The sequence below is a fragment of the Crocodylus porosus genome, unplaced genomic scaffold (assembly GCF_001723895.1).
Source record: "Crocodylus porosus isolate Cpor-Errol unplaced genomic scaffold, CroPor_comp1, whole genome shotgun sequence".
Lineage (NCBI taxonomy): Eukaryota > Metazoa > Chordata > Crocodylia > Crocodylidae > Crocodylus > Crocodylus porosus.
Window position 1 is genome coordinate 66,176,113 of NW_017728931.1, and position 18,009 is coordinate 66,194,121.

Consider the following 18,009-nt stretch of genomic DNA (forward strand, 5'->3'; position numbering starts at 1 on the left):
ACTTGAACTGGGGCTTCTAGAGGTGGCAAGGTCTGAATACCAGATAAGAGGACAGGAAGCCCACTTAGATTCAACACAGTCAACATATTTCCATGTACAATTTTGATGATGTTGAACTGGTATTTTCTGATGCAGAATGTTTCAATAAAACTTCCAACCAGCTCTATTATTAATTCCCTACATCAATATTTATGCGCTTAAGATGAATATTCTTATTGTCTTTCAAACTGTCAGAGTCTAATGGAATACAAGCTTTCTAAAATATTTGGAAATATTATAGCAACTTAAAAAATATCCATAACTTTATTTCAGTAAAAGAATTATCAGAAGAAAATAAACAGCTTGAGCAAGGAATGAAAGAAATACTAGAAGCTGTCAAAGAAATGCAGAAGGATCCTATTGTGAAAGGAGGAGAAACAGCACTAATCATCCCTAGTCTGGAAAGATTAGTAAACGTAAATTGTCTTTTGTTGGAACAGTTTGACCTCATAGAAGTTGTATACATACTACTGACTATATTTCAAGTATAGCATTACTTTAATATTGAATATTGGTTCTTAGGCCCAAAATGCCTCCCAGTGTGGCTTTTCAGCACATCCAGCTGGATATTTGCTGGGGCAATTAAAAGGGGCAAGTTATTCCTCTGCCTACTTCTAAGCCTCTCTACAGCTTCATTTTGATCTTCATTTATGTGGACTAATACCAAAAAACAGAATAGGTTTCTTGTTTCTTCCATCTCATTATGTTACCATATAAAGAGTGGTGCAGTTATTTATCCGAGTCTTTAAATGTAAAATCTTAGCAAGAAGGGGAAAACATGGATAATCAGTAGATAACACCTAGTTTCTATATGGCTTTCCACCCTAAATATTCGCGAAGAACATAGCTTACTAGTATGCTGCTGTATTGATATTTTCACGATTTATTTTATTTTCTAATGTTCACAATGAAGCTTTTGCAGCTTTGGTTTTTTAATTAATAAAAACTCAGATTAAAAGCATAGCACAACTGAAACAAAGTTAACAAAAGGAAAACAAAATAAACTTGCCTCAGACAAAAAGCCTGGAAAAAAATGTATATTTGTACACTTTTCTGTATCTTCTGTGATGTTCTCTTCAGACACACCTGGCCTAATATTAACATGCTTATTAATAGTTGGAATTGTTTCCCTTATTGAGCCATCTTTCTAAAAAAACCTGTTCCCTTTTTTAATATTAAAAAAGGCCCAGATATGAGGGGGCAGTCTTCCTAAAATTTATCTAAAATATCTCCCAACTATACAGGTGGTCTAGTAAAAGATTTTGCCAAGCAAGCATTGGTTCTAACAAAATTAATATAATTAAATCAAGTTCTTTAGTAAATGCCATTATCAACAAAATTGTTCTTAGCTCTTAAAAAAAATCTAAAAGGTTTTTTTTGGTTAATTCCATGTTACATACGCTGGAAAATTCAATTTTTTTTAGGAAATATGTAGAAAGTGTTTTGGGTTCTCTTGTTTGTTTTGTTTTTCTGTTTTCTAAGTGAATTGATATCTATTAGGCAATTGAATCAAAAAATTCAGAGGGACTCTTTGATGCCAGATTGCATTTGAAGGCTCAAGCCGACCAACTTACAGGGCGAAATGAAGAGTTAAGGCAGGAACTGAAAATATCTCAGAAGGAGGCAACAAATTTTTCTAACCAATTAGCAAAAGCAAATGTAAAGGTAAGTATTTTTTGTTATTTTACATTTAAAAAGTGGTTCCAAACCACTTAAAGTGGGCAGCACCAAACAAAATGCACTTAATATCAGATATAGGTGTCTTAAAAATGATGCTCCTATCTAATTTTTAACTTTATTGATATTTTATTTGCAGACTAGCCAATTGTCTGTCAAGAATGATCGGAGGGTGGAGCGGGCGGGCTGGTCCCCCCCACTGCCACAGCGGGCTGGCTTTTCCCTTGGCTTGGGCTCATTCCCCCTACATCGGGCCTGGGCCTGGGCCCATGTCTTCCCTGGCCCCACTGTCACCACTGATTCCATGGCATGTTACCGGTAAGGAGCAGGGCAGGGGGAGCGAGGCCAGCACTGCTGCTCTCACCTCCCCCACCTTGTGTCCACTTTGTTGCCACCACTTTCAGGGAGCAGGGCGGCCTCACCTTCCACCCCAGCTCCGTCTCCTTTGTGCCCACCATCATAGCGGTAGTCTGCCTTCTGTTAGAATGCTTCTTCATGCTCTGATTGGCTGTTTGTCAGTCAAAAATAAAGTGCTACAGACAGACAGACTTAGGCTTCTATAAAATTAGAATTTTGATTACATCTGCAGACTCGTCCTCAGTTAATTACATTCCTACCATTTCTTCATCTCTAGAAAAATATGCATGTCCAGTGTCCTATCATAGGGTATTATGAAACAGCTAACTTCTGGGGGACAATTATGCTAAAAGGGAATTACAAAGATAAAAAAAAAGACCAAAAATTGTTCACTCTTTTTTTTTTAAACCATGTCTCATTGGGCACTGAGGCTTAACATGCTCTCCAGTTGTGTGAACCTGCTCAGGTGCTTAGCATCCACCCTTTTGGCTCAAAGTCTTAATATTTAACTTTAATGTAACCTTTTTAAAAATGAAGGATTACTTTAAAAGATTTTGGAAAGAAATGGAAATAGTTAAATTAGGGGGCACTTATAATTTATGACAATCTAAGATGGGAAACTAGGTTTTATGTCAATGTTAATTGCTGAATGATGGATTTTTTTCCTGCTCTTATTTTTGTTTGTTTTCTTTAGATTGAACAACTTGAAAATGAGGTTCATTCCTTACGGCAGTCAGAAGGGGCCAATATAGTATTCAGAACAGTAAATCTTCCTGATGGGATGGTTCCTTCAAGTGCTAATATAATTAATTCTCAGAATGAATATTTAATACATCTTTTACAGGTAATAGATTTATATCTGGTTATTACAGATGTTTGTAACACACATCTGAATACTTCCAAATCCATTCCTATACTGATTATGGGGGAACTGCAGAATCCTCTGAAATTATTCTCTATGTTATTCTAATACTTGGCCTCTGGTGGCTAAGATCAAGTGTAGCTCTCTAGTCCTGTTCTTCAATTCCTTGCCTGACATTTCTGGTTCTAGAAACTGACGGTGGAAAATTCTCATATTTCTAAATCAATTAAGTCAATGTGACAAGAGGCACCAAGTCCTCTTTCCTCTGTTCTGGCTGCTAAATCAGATACTTCTTAAAACTACATTGAATTTCATACGCAGGATGGTTATCAACATAGTGTTTGAAAATCAGTAACATTGCACTATGACTGAAAAGAATTTCTGTATCGGTGATTCTTAACTAAAATTACATTCAAAGCAGCCCCCAGAAAATGCCAACTCTTCACTTTCACTCATTTTTTGATCATGGAAAAGTAGCAGAGCAGTTCTTCTATTGCAGCGAACTCAGAAGAACCACAGCAGATCAGAATAGTTTTTACATTGTGGATTTCTATCTCTTGTTTATTTTGTGTCAATTGTGGGTAGGTATTTGTATATTTAGCAGTGGTGGTGATGATGATAATTATAACAGTTATTGAGAATCATTGTTTTATGTGCATGGACCTACCTCTTGGACAGTTTGTAGAACTAGTACTTTTTGCATATGGGTTTGCTTTAAAGTTGACTTGCTTTGAAAGTTATTTTTAAAGAATTTAATAAATTCTTTCAGTAGCAAAGTATATGGAAAATTAAGAAGATATAATCAAAAATTGTCATAATAAAAGGTGAAGGAGCACAGTCACCCAAATTTGGCCATTGGGAGGTCTTTCCTGTCAGTTTCTTAAAAAAAAAAAAAAAAAAAAAAATCAACTTATGTTTAATATGGTTTACTTTCTTTTACCAACAGGGCATTATCATAGTTTTATTTGGTTATAACTGTAAAAATTAGATTGTCAGAAGTTTGCCAGAATATGTGTAACTGGGGCATATGGACATCTGTAGTTTGGCCCCAAAAAGGAAGGAGGATCGACTGCTCAGGAGTGCTTAGTAATTGTTATGCTGTAATCATTAGCTTCTCATGAGCCCATGGATAAAGCAGGGTTGACATTGGAGTAGCTTTGCTATTTTAAACAAACTTTTGTTTTGCAGATCTGCACAGCTTTTTTCATTTAGTCCTTTCTACTAGTTCTGTGATGCCTCAGGGCCCTGCTACACATTCCAATTAAAGCTGGATAGAAACCAGCTATTGAGTTATACATTTTCATGCACTAATTTTATAGGTGATTGGCTCTTTTTATATCTGGATAGCAGTTTTTATCATGTGATAATGACTTTGTGTGTGTAACCGGTCTACATTTATTGCACGATTAACCAGCTGATTGTGTATTAGTCCTGTGTGAATGGGAAAGCATTCAATTCAGATTCGGCTGATTCAGAGGACAGCGATTCAATTCTTCTATTCTGATCACTGTCCTGAATTGAATCAGCTTTGGAAGATTTGGCGCTGATTTGGACAGATTTGGTGACTTAGATCGTCTGGGGAGAGGCAGGCACAGCCGGACGGCTCCTTCAGCTGTGCCTGCCTCTCGCTGGGCGGGGGGGAGCTGTGGGAGAAGCCCCCATGTTTGCCCTGGCTGGCCTTATCCCCCATTTGGCCCCAGCCTAGTCCCAGCTGTGCCCTGCTGTCGCTTGCCCCCTTCCACCTGGAGCGAGCCAAGGCCGCATCTCGCCCCTCCCCACCTGCCCTGGGCAAGTGGCAGCAGGGCTGAGCCCCCGCTCTCAGCACTGCCGCACCCACATCCCGCACCTCCTGCCTCCTCTCCGAGTAATGTGCCCTCCCCACCCTGGCTGAGTGGCTTGTCCCAGCCCCAATCCCTCCCTCCCTCCCCCATGCTCCTTCTCTCCCTCCAACTCAAAGAGGCTTACCAGCTGGAGGCAGCCTGTTTAGTCTATGGTCAAATCTCTGAATCAGATGAATCTTTTTCCAAAGCTTTTCTGAATTGATTCAGATGCTTTCAACCGATTTGGAGCTTTTATTTGGTCTCCTGATTCAATTCAGATTTGGAGATTTGGTCCTCGAATAGGGCTGAATCTCCTCCAAATCTAGTCAGCTGCTGAAGCTTCGCACAGCTCTATTGCATAATAATTACTTTGTATTTGGGGCTGGCCTTACTTTGCATGTGTGGCAGGTCTAAATTTATTGTGTGATTAACCAGTTAATTGTATAATATATGTAACGTGTAGCAGAGGCTTAAGACCTTGATTCTGCAGTTTCATCCACAGATGCAAATGATATGCTTGTAGAACTTTTCTTGAATACCAATCCATGCATATTTCTGCATACTCATTTATTGTAAGAGTTAACTCTTCAGTTGTTTGGGAGGAATAATATGAGGTTTGTGGGGTAGGGAGAAGATTAGGGAATGAATGGGAGAAGTGAACTTAAATTAACACTGCCTGTAACAAGTAAGGTTAATTACTGCCTGTAATCAACCTTGTCACCTTGCTTTTGTTTATTAGAAAGGTCTTTTTTGTGTGTGTGATTATTATAACTGCTTTTCAGAATAAGAGAATGACTTGACATTTTACAAATGTGTTGTTTGTCAGCTGTGTGAGACCATGTGCCAGGTAATTCTCAGTATTTTAGTAGTGACCCATAAAATAATACATTTATTACTTACATGTATTTAAATTTTACTTGAGTGTTTTGTTCTGTTGTTCTAGCAAAACGACAGGCATGATTTCAGTAGCATATTAAGCTTCGTTCCACATAGGTTACTATTAGAAAATACTGCTGAATGACCATAGCCTTGTTGAATACTTTGATTTGAAACCTATGATTTCATTTTTATTAGGAACTAGAAAATAAGGAGCAGTTACTTAAGAAATTGGAAGGAGGGGTGGAAGATTACAAGCGAAAATTTGCAGTCATTCGTCATCAACAGGGCTTGTTGTACAAAGAATATCAAAGGTACAGATTATTTTGCATCTATCTTTTGAGAGTGTTAGTATGACAAAAGAAGCTATAAAAATGTTGATTTTTTTTTAATAAGAAAAATATTCATTTTCCCATTGTATTGACAGTAATTTCTGAAGGCATTTATCATTCTTTTTTTGAGATTTGCCTATGTGCTCCCACTGGTGCCAGACAGTTTCCAGAAAAGCAGTGTCATTTTGACCTGCCTTTTGATTCCTGTTTTGTTATAAGAACTGGTCCATGTAATGCTCTTTCTGTGCCACAGATCACCTTGGCATCACGGAAGCATCTTGTAAACCATGACCTTGTCATTAATCTTATGTATACCTGACATTTGTGCAAGTCAGAGTTTTGGTCTCATTTGCTTTCAAGCATAAGAAAGGAAAAAAGTAACTGGGAGAGAATGTCATGACATAGACAGAATGATGTTGCAGAGAAAGTAACTTCACTATCTGTGTGCAAACTGAAGATCTTGATTCTGAGGGTGCTTCAGGTTGTTCCCACCTCCTCCAAAGCCATTTAAGCTTTTTAAAGATTTTTGGGTAGTATCAGTGAGCAAAATCTTCCTGATTTAGGCCTGTGGCACAGGCCTCATACACGCATTCAGTTTCTTGTCAGAGAGTCATTGCTGTCTCTGGAGAAACCACAAGTGTGCAGATATTCAGGCTTTCTCTCCTAGAGTAAAAGTGGCCATTCCAGAAGAAAAATAACCTGGAAACAACCAGGGTTAAATTATTCCCAGGGGAGTATGTCCAAAGATAACAGAAGTCTGTTCATGCTATGGCTTCTCTCAGTAGAGAACATAGTCCTCCAAAATTTGACCTTCTTCTTCTCCCTCCCCAGCCCACTACAGAGAGACCATGCCCCCTTCACAACCTCCACATTGTGCTGCAGAGAAATATAAGCTAAACATGAGCTGTCTGGGGTCATTTGTCACCAGGCAGATTAAGGGATCCTTCAGAGTAATATGAGATGTTTGCATGTCCTTCCCACCCCCTGCCACAAGCTGCACAGTGTCAGCACTGCAAGCTCTCTACTCTTCAGTGCTTCAGCATTCAAATGACTTTACATGCAACTCTAGATACATTTTTCTACCAGGAAAACAAACTTGAAGAATTATCTCTCAGATTATTTGAACATGTGTATGCTGTCCCAGATAGAACTACTTGTTCTTTTCTGGCTTTTTTTCTTCTTCATGCTGAAGCCCAGAAAATTGTCCTTCCTAAGAGAACATCTCTTGAGAACCAAAGCAGAGTTCTGTCAAACTCCTCCCCATTCATAGATGCATACTCTTTCAGGGTAAAGATTTTAGAGTCTGAATTACTTATAAGGGTCCTCTTACATGGTAATTTTGGGCAGTCCTGGTACTCTTAACACCTGGATTGCCCACACATTAACACCTAAAAATAGTTTTAAGCACTTGTTATGCTTCTCAAAATTATGCCACTCAAAAGCAGGATCATCTCTGATCAATGTTAACCAGCTTGTGTTACAGTAGGGTACAGACACTGTAGGCTACACTTCATGTAAACATCCCCCCACTCCTCCACTGGGCTGAATTGGGCCCACTGCCCCCCAACCCTCACCAGCACTCTGCTCGCTGCTCCTTGCCGGGCATGCTTGTGGCTATGCACATTGTCTGTTCCATGGGAGCAGGCAGGGAAGGGTTAACCTGCTTACAACTGCTACTGTTCTCTGGGCCAGAAGAGCAGCAGCCAGGGAGAAGCTGTGGTCTGGCAGATAATGTAACCCATGGGCAACTGGTACCATCTTAGTCAGGGGGGACATGTGCCTCCCCAGTAGTCAGTCAGCGATGGGGGGGCCCACGGCCAATCGCACTCACCTGGACTGGAAGCTGAAGTAGCTGCTTCATTTGGCACTCCCACACCCTGGCCGGCACTTGCAGGGGAGATGCTGGTGCTCCCACCTACCCCCCTAGCCTGTTGCCTGAGTGGGAAGTGCAGCCTGTCAGGAGATGCAATGGCACTCTCAGGGGGTGCACGTGCATGCCTGTGCACCCCATGTGCGTTACCACTAGTGTAACTCTTCCCTGCCTTCTCCCTGGGGACATACATCATGGGCAGCCACAAGTAAGTAATGCCCTGGATGTGGTGGGAGGCAGGAGGCAGTGGGGAAACCCTGAGGAGCAGCAGAGGAGCCCTGGGAGTGTCGGGGAGCAAGGGATTCTTACCTTTCAGTCCTCCAGGCTTCTGCTGGCCTGAAGTATGACTGCTCCAAACTCAAGCTAGCACTAACACTGATCAGTAGTATAAGATGTAAAAAGGCTCCATGAATCTTCTCATTAGTGCTATATAAATAATTGAAAATATTGCCGAATTAAAATATGTAGTGGTTGGGATTGAATAAAAGGCAGATTCATAAAACTGCCGCAAAAGAAAGAAGAGGTGCTTTGCCCTTTGCCCAGTAATTAGAATGGTTACCCGGGATGTGGGAGATCCAGTTTAAATTACCTCCTCTGCCATCTGGTTTGAAGCTGCATTTTCCTACCTTCCAGTGGAGTACTCTGACCATACTCTCATTCTTGGTACAGATGGACTGGAGCTCTCAGTGTGCCCTGTTGTTATTGTTCATTGTATAAATAATTGAATATTGCTGACAGTTTTCCCTTTGCCATGTTTTCTCTCTGGCTCAGTGCATATTTAAGTGTTCTATACAAGGTAGAACAGATGGATTGAGGGAGACTGCTCATGATGTTCTGCAGCCTGTAGTTTAGGGTGCCCACCAAGAAATATTTGTCTTATGTTTACATCACTGACAAAAACTTCGCTATTTACCCAGAACAGATTCTCATCCTCTGTATTTTTCATGTGTTACATAAAATGCTCATATCACAACTGCCCAGTCTAATATACTTGGAAAATATCATGGGTTTTTTCCCCATGTTCATACAAGGTACAGGTAATTGGAAAGCGTCATTCTTTAAAGGATTGAAATCGGTGGTTTCTCATAGAAGATATTATGATTCATGAATTTTGTTGATGAAAATGTTTGTCTTACCAAAATGTTTTCTCATTTAAGCCACTTTGTACAAAGGTGCTCAAGGTGATTATTACAAGACAACTGAAGGTGTAAATCTAAGGCTAGGTACAGACGTTAACAAAGCCTGAGGTGGAGTGAATCTAAGTTGTGCTGTTTTTTACAAGTGGCATAGTTTAGATAAATAGTGAACAGAACACGCGTTTGCCCTGGAGCGGGAGCGGGGGGAGTGTGTGTGTGGGGAGGGAGGGGGGCGGGAATCTTAGCCTGGGTTCTGCCACTTTTAAACCAGCCTGTGCACCAAAGTTGTTACCGGGTACAGACTGGTTTCCCATCAAGTACACCAGTAAAAGTGTAATGTCTGTAACCTGGCCAATGTGTATAAGTTAAAGAATATTAAACTCTCTCATGCAAAAATAAGTGAACAAAGCTTCTTTACTCCATTTAGTGAAAAAGAAAGTTGGCAAAATGAATCTGAAAAAATGAAAGAAGAAAAGAAAAAGCTAGAAGAACAAAAAGAACAGGATGCTGTTAAAATAAAGGAATATGCTGTAAGCAGGACACTTTATGCTTTCAGTTAATATGTGGTACATTTTAATGTTAACAGAGATTGCAGTATAGGAGTTGAAAAAAATTCTGTTATGCTCTTCGCACAAGGTCACAGAGAAGTTGGTATCCAGCATAAATTACAAGCATTACTGTGAATTGTAACAGAATTCATAGTGCATCTTACACGCTGTAGTAGTAGTATATGTAAATGGTTTGCAAAAATAGTAACATCATAAATAGATTTCAACCTCATAAGACAATGTTGTTTTTAGCAATAATTGCTTATGCATGCTGAATCTGCATTCTTGTTCCAGTAAAAGCCCAAAATAACACAAGTGAATATACAATTGAGATATTATATGACTAAAACTGCATTAATACTTCTGTTGCAAGTTAGCCCCCAACTGTCCTTCACACATTAATGATAGGATAATGTGTAAAGAAGTAGTTGTGTCATTCTAAGCTCAAAAAAACTTGTCAACTGAAGTTTGAATTTTGTTTTTTGCTCTGATGTGATAAAGGTATATTGTAGTTCACTGAGGCTACAGTGTTTTAAGATTTTTCTGGTACTGTACATCTAAATATTTTCCTCTTTTGTCAAGAAGAATGGGGCAAGGATTTGTTAAAGTGCTGCCTTGTGGTGGAGGTGGGGGCGGTGCACGGGGCCAATTGCATAATTGGCATAGACAAGCTTTTGAATGCAAAATGTTCATCTGATCTGATGAAATACTTGCCTCTTGCATAATTCCTTCTCCATCATGGCTGCAACATCACTCTAACACTATCAATACAAATGGATATGCAAGGTAGTATGTTATTGAAGTAGTAAAACATATCAACAAGGAAGGTTTATTGTCATTCATTTCATTGGCTGTGAGTACAACAGTAGAACAATGTAAACCTCTTAAGACTTCTGGAGGCAACAGTTTAAATTGTGCAAATGGCACTGCTCATTTGCAACTCTTACTGATATCAGCATTAAAGGTACTTTTAAAACCAAATTGACTGTACTTGCTATTTTGTGCAGAAACAATCTGCTTTCTAACTTTTACACCTCACTAATATTCCTTGTGTTATTATGAAGAGGTGTAATCAGCCTTTGCTGAATGTTTTGCACCTTTATGAAGAGTCCTTGTGTTGCCTTGCATCTACTAACAGCCTTGAAATTTTTGGGACCTACTCAGTTTCATGTTGTTATTAACACTGCACTGGCAGTGGTTGAGATGGGCTAGGATTAGTCCACACTGAGTGATTTTTCTCATTGCCAAAAGAAGCTATTGTATGCAACTTAAACTAATATTTTATGTTATAGAATTTAATGGATGCACTTCAGATGGATGGTGATGAAACCAAAAAACTACTTGCAGAAAACAGTAGAAAAATGACAGTCCTAAGAGTGAATGAAAGGTTACTGACAAGGCAGTACACAACGATACTTGAAATGGAGCGACATCTTAGAAAAGAAAATGAAAAAAAGAAAGCTGAACTAACATTGATGGAGACGGCAGTTACAGAAAAGTTTGGACACTTTCAGCGATTCAAGGCATGGCTAGCAATATATGTATCCTTCTTTTGTCTTGTAGCTATATTTGTTTTGCCATCTACAGCATTCTGAAAGTTCCCATAAATTTGGTGGTTTTTTGTGATATGTGACATTGGATAGTCCCTTGATTCACCCTGCATTATTTTTTTGGGCGGAGACAGCTGGTTTCAGCAAAAGTGTTTTCATTTAAATGTAATGTACCCTTTATAAGATGTGCAAAGTGATTTTCGTAATTCATCTTTTAAAATCAGAAAGTTTTTAATAACATTTATAATACTATGTTTTTGGTACCAAAATTGTAGGCTGAAAACAATATTCTAGAACCAGTGCTAAACATTTTTGATAGGGTAAAGGATTGTATCCCCAGAACAGATCTGGGATTAGGGATGGGATTTTCAGTGTGACCTTCTCTTCATGTTGTTGTAAATTTTTAACCATGCTGGGCAAACAGCTAGATACTTAGTATTAAAGTTGATATTTCTATATTCCCATTTGTCATTTACATGATTCAAATGTTTAGTTTTCTGTAAAGTTAACTTATTTTTTCTTCTATTCATAATATCTTAAAAGCTATACTTGAAATATCTTGAGTAATTAAACAGTGGCAAGATTTCAAATGTAATAATTATTAATAATTCTCCCTTGAAACTAATGTTGATATTATCAATCAGTATAATTGCAAAATAAGTAAGCATTTGCATTTGTTATGTGTGTTGTCCTTATACATTGAGCATTATAATTACTTTTTATAGAAAATTGTAATAATAAAAAATAATGGTATTTTAGTACATTTTTCTGTTTACATACAAATTTCTCCAGCACTTCATTTGATAAGAGTACTTCAAAAATATTTTCATTGCACTGAAAGGGGTTGATAACTCTGAAAAGTTTAGTAAAATGTTCTATCTTGTTTTAAAGCAGCATTCACTAATCTCTCCTTTTTATTTTTATTTTTTAAAGAATAAGTGTAATACTTCATTTTAAAAAAACTCAAGTACCAGTAACCCAGTATTATATTTACTTTCATAGGAAATGGCAAACTTTAAGATTACTGCCCTGCAAAAAATATTGGATAGCAGTGTACCTCTATCTGAGCTAGAGCTGGCTAATAAGCAGTATAATGAGTTAACTGCTAAATACAGAGATATGTTACAAAAAGATAACTTGCTTGTCCAGAGAACAACTAACATGGAACACTTAGAGGTAATGTTATGTGATTTTTTTTCTGGTTGTGGCAATAGCTGTATCTACTAATTCTAATTTGAAGGACTGTCCCCAGTTGTTTCTGTAAGAGGTGGCACTATAGCCTCAGCATTGTGCCTTTTCTCCCCTATCTCTCTCATATTCAAATTCCATTGCTGGAGCGTCTCACAGTGAAGAATCTGTGATTGGCTAGAAGAGATTGGAGTAAGATGGCCATCATTTGTAGGACAGCAGTAAACTTCAGAAATATCTCAGATAAACAATATTCTGATATTTGTAGTAAACATCTAGAAGGAAAGTCTAGACCGCCGAACTTTAATACTTGCCTCTCTGTGGGTGCTAGTAAATGATCAAGATTGTGTGCAGCCACTGTCAGTGAAGTTCCTGCAGGTGCTGTGCTGTTAAGAATAAGGTAGCCATATATCCTGGGCCTGTCTTTTGCCATCTGTATTTTTCTTATGATCTGGTGTCTCAGTTAATTTCTCTGAGATACACCTAAAGTATTCCAGATTTTCCTTTTACTGGTCAAAACACTCATGCTTTTTTTTAAGTCTTAAAAGTCTGTTCAAGATGTATTTCTATACAGAATATAACTAGCTCTATGTTTGCCAAGCACAATACAATAGAAGGGGAGTTCAGCATAATTAGTAGTATTTAGGCTCATGAGAAAAGTGGAACCCAGAATAAAAATTATACTTCTTCCCACAGTGACTATTAAATTACTCTTCTTCAGTGTTTAAAGATAAACTCAAACATCAACACTGAGTTACCAGAGAGAATCTCCTACTGCAAAATAAGTGTATTTAGCTCCAGAGCAAGGTGCTGCTAGTGATACTAGTCCCTTAAAATATGCTGTGTGTAATAGTCTTTCAGAAAGATAGATTTGAAGGGGTAGGAGCAGGAAGGAAGTCATTGCAGAATCCTTTCTCTTTAATTTAGAAAATATAGTCAGAAAATGAAATATGGGACTGAGAAAATCATGGTGATTCCTGCAAGTGTTTCTCACCCTCCTCCAAAAAAAAAAAAATAAAGCCTACCAAGGTCTCTAGTGTTAGAAGTTGGACATCTTCCCAAATCAGTACTCTTTTCTTTTCTTCATTTACATTAAATGGGATATTTCAGGGAAATTGCCATGAACTTTTCTATGGATGGCAGTAAGTTAAAATGACAGATGCAAGGTTGACTAACTGATGAGTTGCTGCAGATATTTGTTTTTGGTCTGTTGAATGTGTAGTCAGTAGCCACAGAGTGGAAGTTTCTTAAGCTTCATTTTTACTACTAGAGATAGAAATTCATCTATTATGCTTAGCTCTGTAATTTGAAAGATCAAAAAGTAAGAAATATTTGAAAAACTAAAGACATAAAAACGCAATATGAAATTTTGCATTTGTTGCATTGGCTTAATTATGAGTTGAGTATGAGCCATCATTTGGACGAAAGAAGGAACTTTAAAGTAGCAAAAGGAAAAAAAATCGAAGTTTTAAACCTTTATGTAATCATTTACATTTCCTTTTCTAGCATAAAAAATTAGTCTTTGAACATAAGTGTTGATAAATATGTATGGTAATAACAAATAACAGAAATATACAACAGGTATTTTTATCCTTATAGGAACGTGATACCCTACGTAGTTCATCTTATTAGACAAGTTAAGCAAAATATTTAACTATCCTCAACGCTATTATGTTGCTGAATTCTTTTTTGTCGTTACTCTTCCCTGTTACACAGCGTGAGAATGCATCCTTGAAGGAACAGATAAGTTCATTAAATAAGGAACTTGAGATTGCAAAAGAAAAGCTTCATACCGTAGAACAAGCTTGGGAGCAAACAACTAAATTGGGTAGGTATAACAGTACTAAAGACTTGAGGAACAGTATGTCCACTTTTTATGTAAAGTAGAATTATGAATCTTCAGAAGACTTTAGAATAAACCCTTTAGTAGTCTTTCTGTCTCCTACATTCGGAGACTTAAGAGCTTATAAAAACTTAAGAGTCTTTATAAAAACAAAAAGACATACAAAATGTATGGCTAGTTAGCTCATTTGGGGAAATTATTAGTACGGAAATTAATGTAGGTGTTCTGGGACAGTTTAGCTTACAATAGGATATATTTGCTTTACTATTTCATACTCTCTAAGAAGTTGTGTTTTATTTCTCTATTTTAAAATCCTTGTATATCTCCTAAGTAAAATATTTTTGAATACAGGGGGTGATAATACCATGGACAAGGCTGCAAAAGCAATAACCAATAGTGAGATCGTTTCTATTTCTAAAAAAATCACCATGCTGGAAATGAAAGAACTGAATGAAAGACAGAGAGCTGAACATTCTCAACGAATGTATGAACACCTAAGAAATACTTTAAAACAAGTGGAAGAACGTAACTTTGAACTGGAGACAAAATTTGCTGAGGTAAACTTGAGACATACAATATGTAAGTTAAACTTTAGAAATGCACCTTTCATCTACTGATGAAACCCACTGTATCAATAATGAATACTAATAATGGCTCTGATAGTTACGGACCTCTGAGTATAGCTACTTAAAATACACTTTAGCTTGAAGAATGGATTTATTTAATCATAATTCATTTATTTATCAGTAATATTTGAATCTTACCCATAAAAAAGTAGCTCAGGAGCTGGAGCGTACATGCATTCCAGCCCTCTGGCTGAAAAGCTCACCAGCTGGAGGGTACTAGAGAACTTCTCCTTGGGCTACCACCACCCATTAGTTGACAGCCAGACCTCTCTCCTGCCTAGGAAAGAAACAGGTTGTCAGTTGAAGTTGGCAGCTGCTGAACAGTAGAAGCTGCCACAGGCAGCCCTAGGAGGTTCCTTCCAGTCCTGGGAATATGTTCTGCCAATCAGCTGATTAGAGAGATGGGGAGCCATTCTTCCCTGGTGGCAGGTTCCTGCTGCAGAACAGCCCTCTGTCCTTGGATGAATGGAGGGAAAGTGGAAAATTGTGGGATATTGTGGGTGACCACACCAGAAAGAAGTGTAAAACCATTTGAGTTGGATCATCAGGAGGGGGATCTTCCTGGTAAGTATCCAATCCAACTTTTTGCAGAAGAGCCAGTTCTCTTCTGTAAAAAAGCTCTTGAACACCTGCCGGTACACCTTTTTTTCTGCCAGAAGAAAGGCTTTTTTCCTAGTTCAAATGTAACACCCGTTCATGGCACTTATAGGGTTTATAATTCCTCTCTTGAAACACTGCCATCTTGATTTTTCCAGGAAGTTTTCCGCATGATTGTCTGACACGTCAAATACAAGTCATAATGTGGGAAGACAGAGTTGAAAGGACTTCCAGAGCCACTGGATACAGCTCCCAGCTATTATAGGCAGCATATTGTTATAACCTCTTTTAAGTTAGGGTTGTCTTTCACTTTGTGCCACCATAACATTTTTATGGAGGCGCAACAGTGACATCTGTTTCCACCCTTTGTATAATAGACTCTACATTCTCTTGATCACTCTGGTAGCTTTTCTCCACAAATGTTTGATTTTTATCTTTCTTGAACATGGCTGACCATGCTTCAGTCATTTGGCTCTTTTGATTCTTTCTATATGATATTTCAGTTTTCTTTCTATATTGACAATACCTCCTAACTTTGTGTCAAACTCCTATCCTTTATTTCAAGGTTATTTATGAAAATATTACAAAAAATCCTGACTGATCCTGGAGGACCTCCATTACTAATCTTCCTCTGCCCTTTTAACAGTATCTGTTGACATCTTTAGCTAGTTTCACACTTATTTTGCAATGTGGAACATAATCTCCATCTTCACAAATATTTTTCATTATACCAAGTGTTTTCTGAAGTGTAGAGAGAGGAGCTATATCATACTTCCTTTGGATATGGGCAAATTAAACCGTTTTATGAATAAAGTGGAAGACATACCATATGTCAAGCTGATCTTTTGTAATTGTTTCACATGCCTGTTTTATCCCAAAGTAAATGGATGCTAAACCATAGAAATTTTAGTAGCTGTTTTCCTAAAGAATAAACTGCTTCAGATAAAATTCCATTCATTGTAGGGATATAACAGACATGAAACGGCTGCTACTGATCAGCTGACACATGCTTATAGGCAGTAATAACCCTTCTCTCCTCCTCTATATTTTTGTCCGTCTGCACCCTTTCTCCAGAAGTTCAGTTCCATTATCTTTAAAAAAACAAACAAACAGACAAAAAAACCCACTTCAGTTTATTTGGTGTGATCTACCTATAGTAAACCTATTTCCAGGCCATTTTGCATTGCCACCCAAGGTCTTACAGATATCTGTCTTTGTCCAATCTATTTAATTTTCAGAGGTTGCTACAAACTTTAGGTGCTTTATTTTTTTATGACCAGCTATGATCCTTTTGTGAGGCCTAATTCCAAAAAGTGCAGAGCACTTACAAGGGTCAGATTTTTAGAAAGTAAGATGTCTAGCCCTGGGTTTTCAAAATTAATAGTCACTTCATATAGAAATCCTTGCTAACAATACTATTATAATGATATTATTTGGAGTCAGTAAGTTTATTCTTTGTATTACCAGCCTCATTGGCCTAGTTATTCTACAGATTTATAACAAAGAAAGGCCTGGTTCTGTGGAGTTTAATCTTGTTCCCTTTTGTAGTCCGTATATTATGTATAGGTAGCTTGTTTTCGTTCCACTGTTTTCATGAATTGTAAGCAGAGAAAAAATAGTTTTTAGTTTAGAATGCCTTGCTGTATAGATGCCTATATATCTACTTCTACTTGTGTGCAATTCTGTAAACAAGAAGTTTACTATTTAAAATGGAAGAAAAGAAATAAAAGAAAACATTTCACTAAACTAACTTGTTATACTTTGTATTGACTAAAAATATTACATGTGTATTCTAAATGTACTTAGCAAATGTAGTTTGTTTTAGCTTACCAGAGTCAACCTTGAGGCACAAAAGTTGGAACAAACATTAAGAGATGAGCTGGCAAACAGTGTGAGTAAGGCAGTAAGTGATGCGGATAGACAACGAATAATGGATCTAGAGAAGAGTGAAATGGAGCTAAAAATAGAGGTATCCAAGTAAGTAAAGAGCTACAATTTAGTATTGCAATAAGTTTGAAAGTATTTATAGTAATATTTAAGTTATAGCAGTGTGTGTTTTGTGTGTTTGTATATAAAAATGAATACTTTTTTTTGTTAAATATAGAATTAATTTATGGTGTGTTTATATAACAAAATGTAGTGAACCTTATGAATGAAGCCAGAAAGATATACTATGAATATTCTGTAGCAGTTTTACTATATATTAGTATAGTATATGCATAAGGTTCACTACATGCATAGGAATTAAAATACTATTTTTCTGTCCTACGCTACAGATGCAGGCATGATTATAAGGGCATTGGTGTCTGTGTCTAAATTACTTCCCTTCCAATGCATGCTTGTCTTTGTTCTTTCTGTTCCATATACAGGCGTTATAAAATTTTTATAAAGAGTTCTCTTTTTTTTTTTTAAATAAGATGATTATACAGGATGTTTTCCTCTAAAAATCAGTTAATTGGAGATGCTTGTAGCTAATCACAGTACTGAAATGAGAAGGATCAGGCAAGTAAAACTCAGCTTTGTTTCCAAAATACTTTGTGGGACAAGCTTGAACTAGAGCAAAATAAAATGTATTTGTGTGTTTATGAAAATAAGGGAGGGAGAAACAATTTATTTTTTAAAGCAGTGTTGGATAGATGTTTTCATAGATTCATAGATTCATAGATGCTAGGGTCGGAAGGGACCTCA

General features: G+C 37.4%; 1 protein-coding gene across 7 annotated transcripts in view; it reads left to right on the forward strand.

Moving 5' to 3' along the window:
* The window catches only part of CEP290 (centrosomal protein 290), a 100,365-nt gene that overhangs the window by 24,224 nt on the left and 58,132 nt on the right, over nucleotides 1–18,009 (forward strand). For all 7 annotated transcript variants that reach the window (XM_019545272.1, XM_019545271.1, XM_019545273.1 and 4 more), the window contains 10 exons: nucleotides 313–455; nucleotides 1,540–1,704; nucleotides 2,768–2,917; nucleotides 5,830–5,945; nucleotides 9,397–9,499; nucleotides 10,810–11,040; nucleotides 12,070–12,243; nucleotides 13,972–14,083; nucleotides 14,450–14,655; nucleotides 17,147–17,298. In XM_019545272.1, the coding sequence (XP_019400817.1) occupies nucleotides 313–455; nucleotides 1,540–1,704; nucleotides 2,768–2,917; nucleotides 5,830–5,945; nucleotides 9,397–9,499; nucleotides 10,810–11,040; nucleotides 12,070–12,243; nucleotides 13,972–14,083; nucleotides 14,450–14,655; nucleotides 17,147–17,298 (1,552 nt within the window). The remainder of the gene's footprint in view (nucleotides 1–312; nucleotides 456–1,539; nucleotides 1,705–2,767; nucleotides 2,918–5,829; nucleotides 5,946–9,396; nucleotides 9,500–10,809; nucleotides 11,041–12,069; nucleotides 12,244–13,971; nucleotides 14,084–14,449; nucleotides 14,656–17,146; nucleotides 17,299–18,009) is intronic.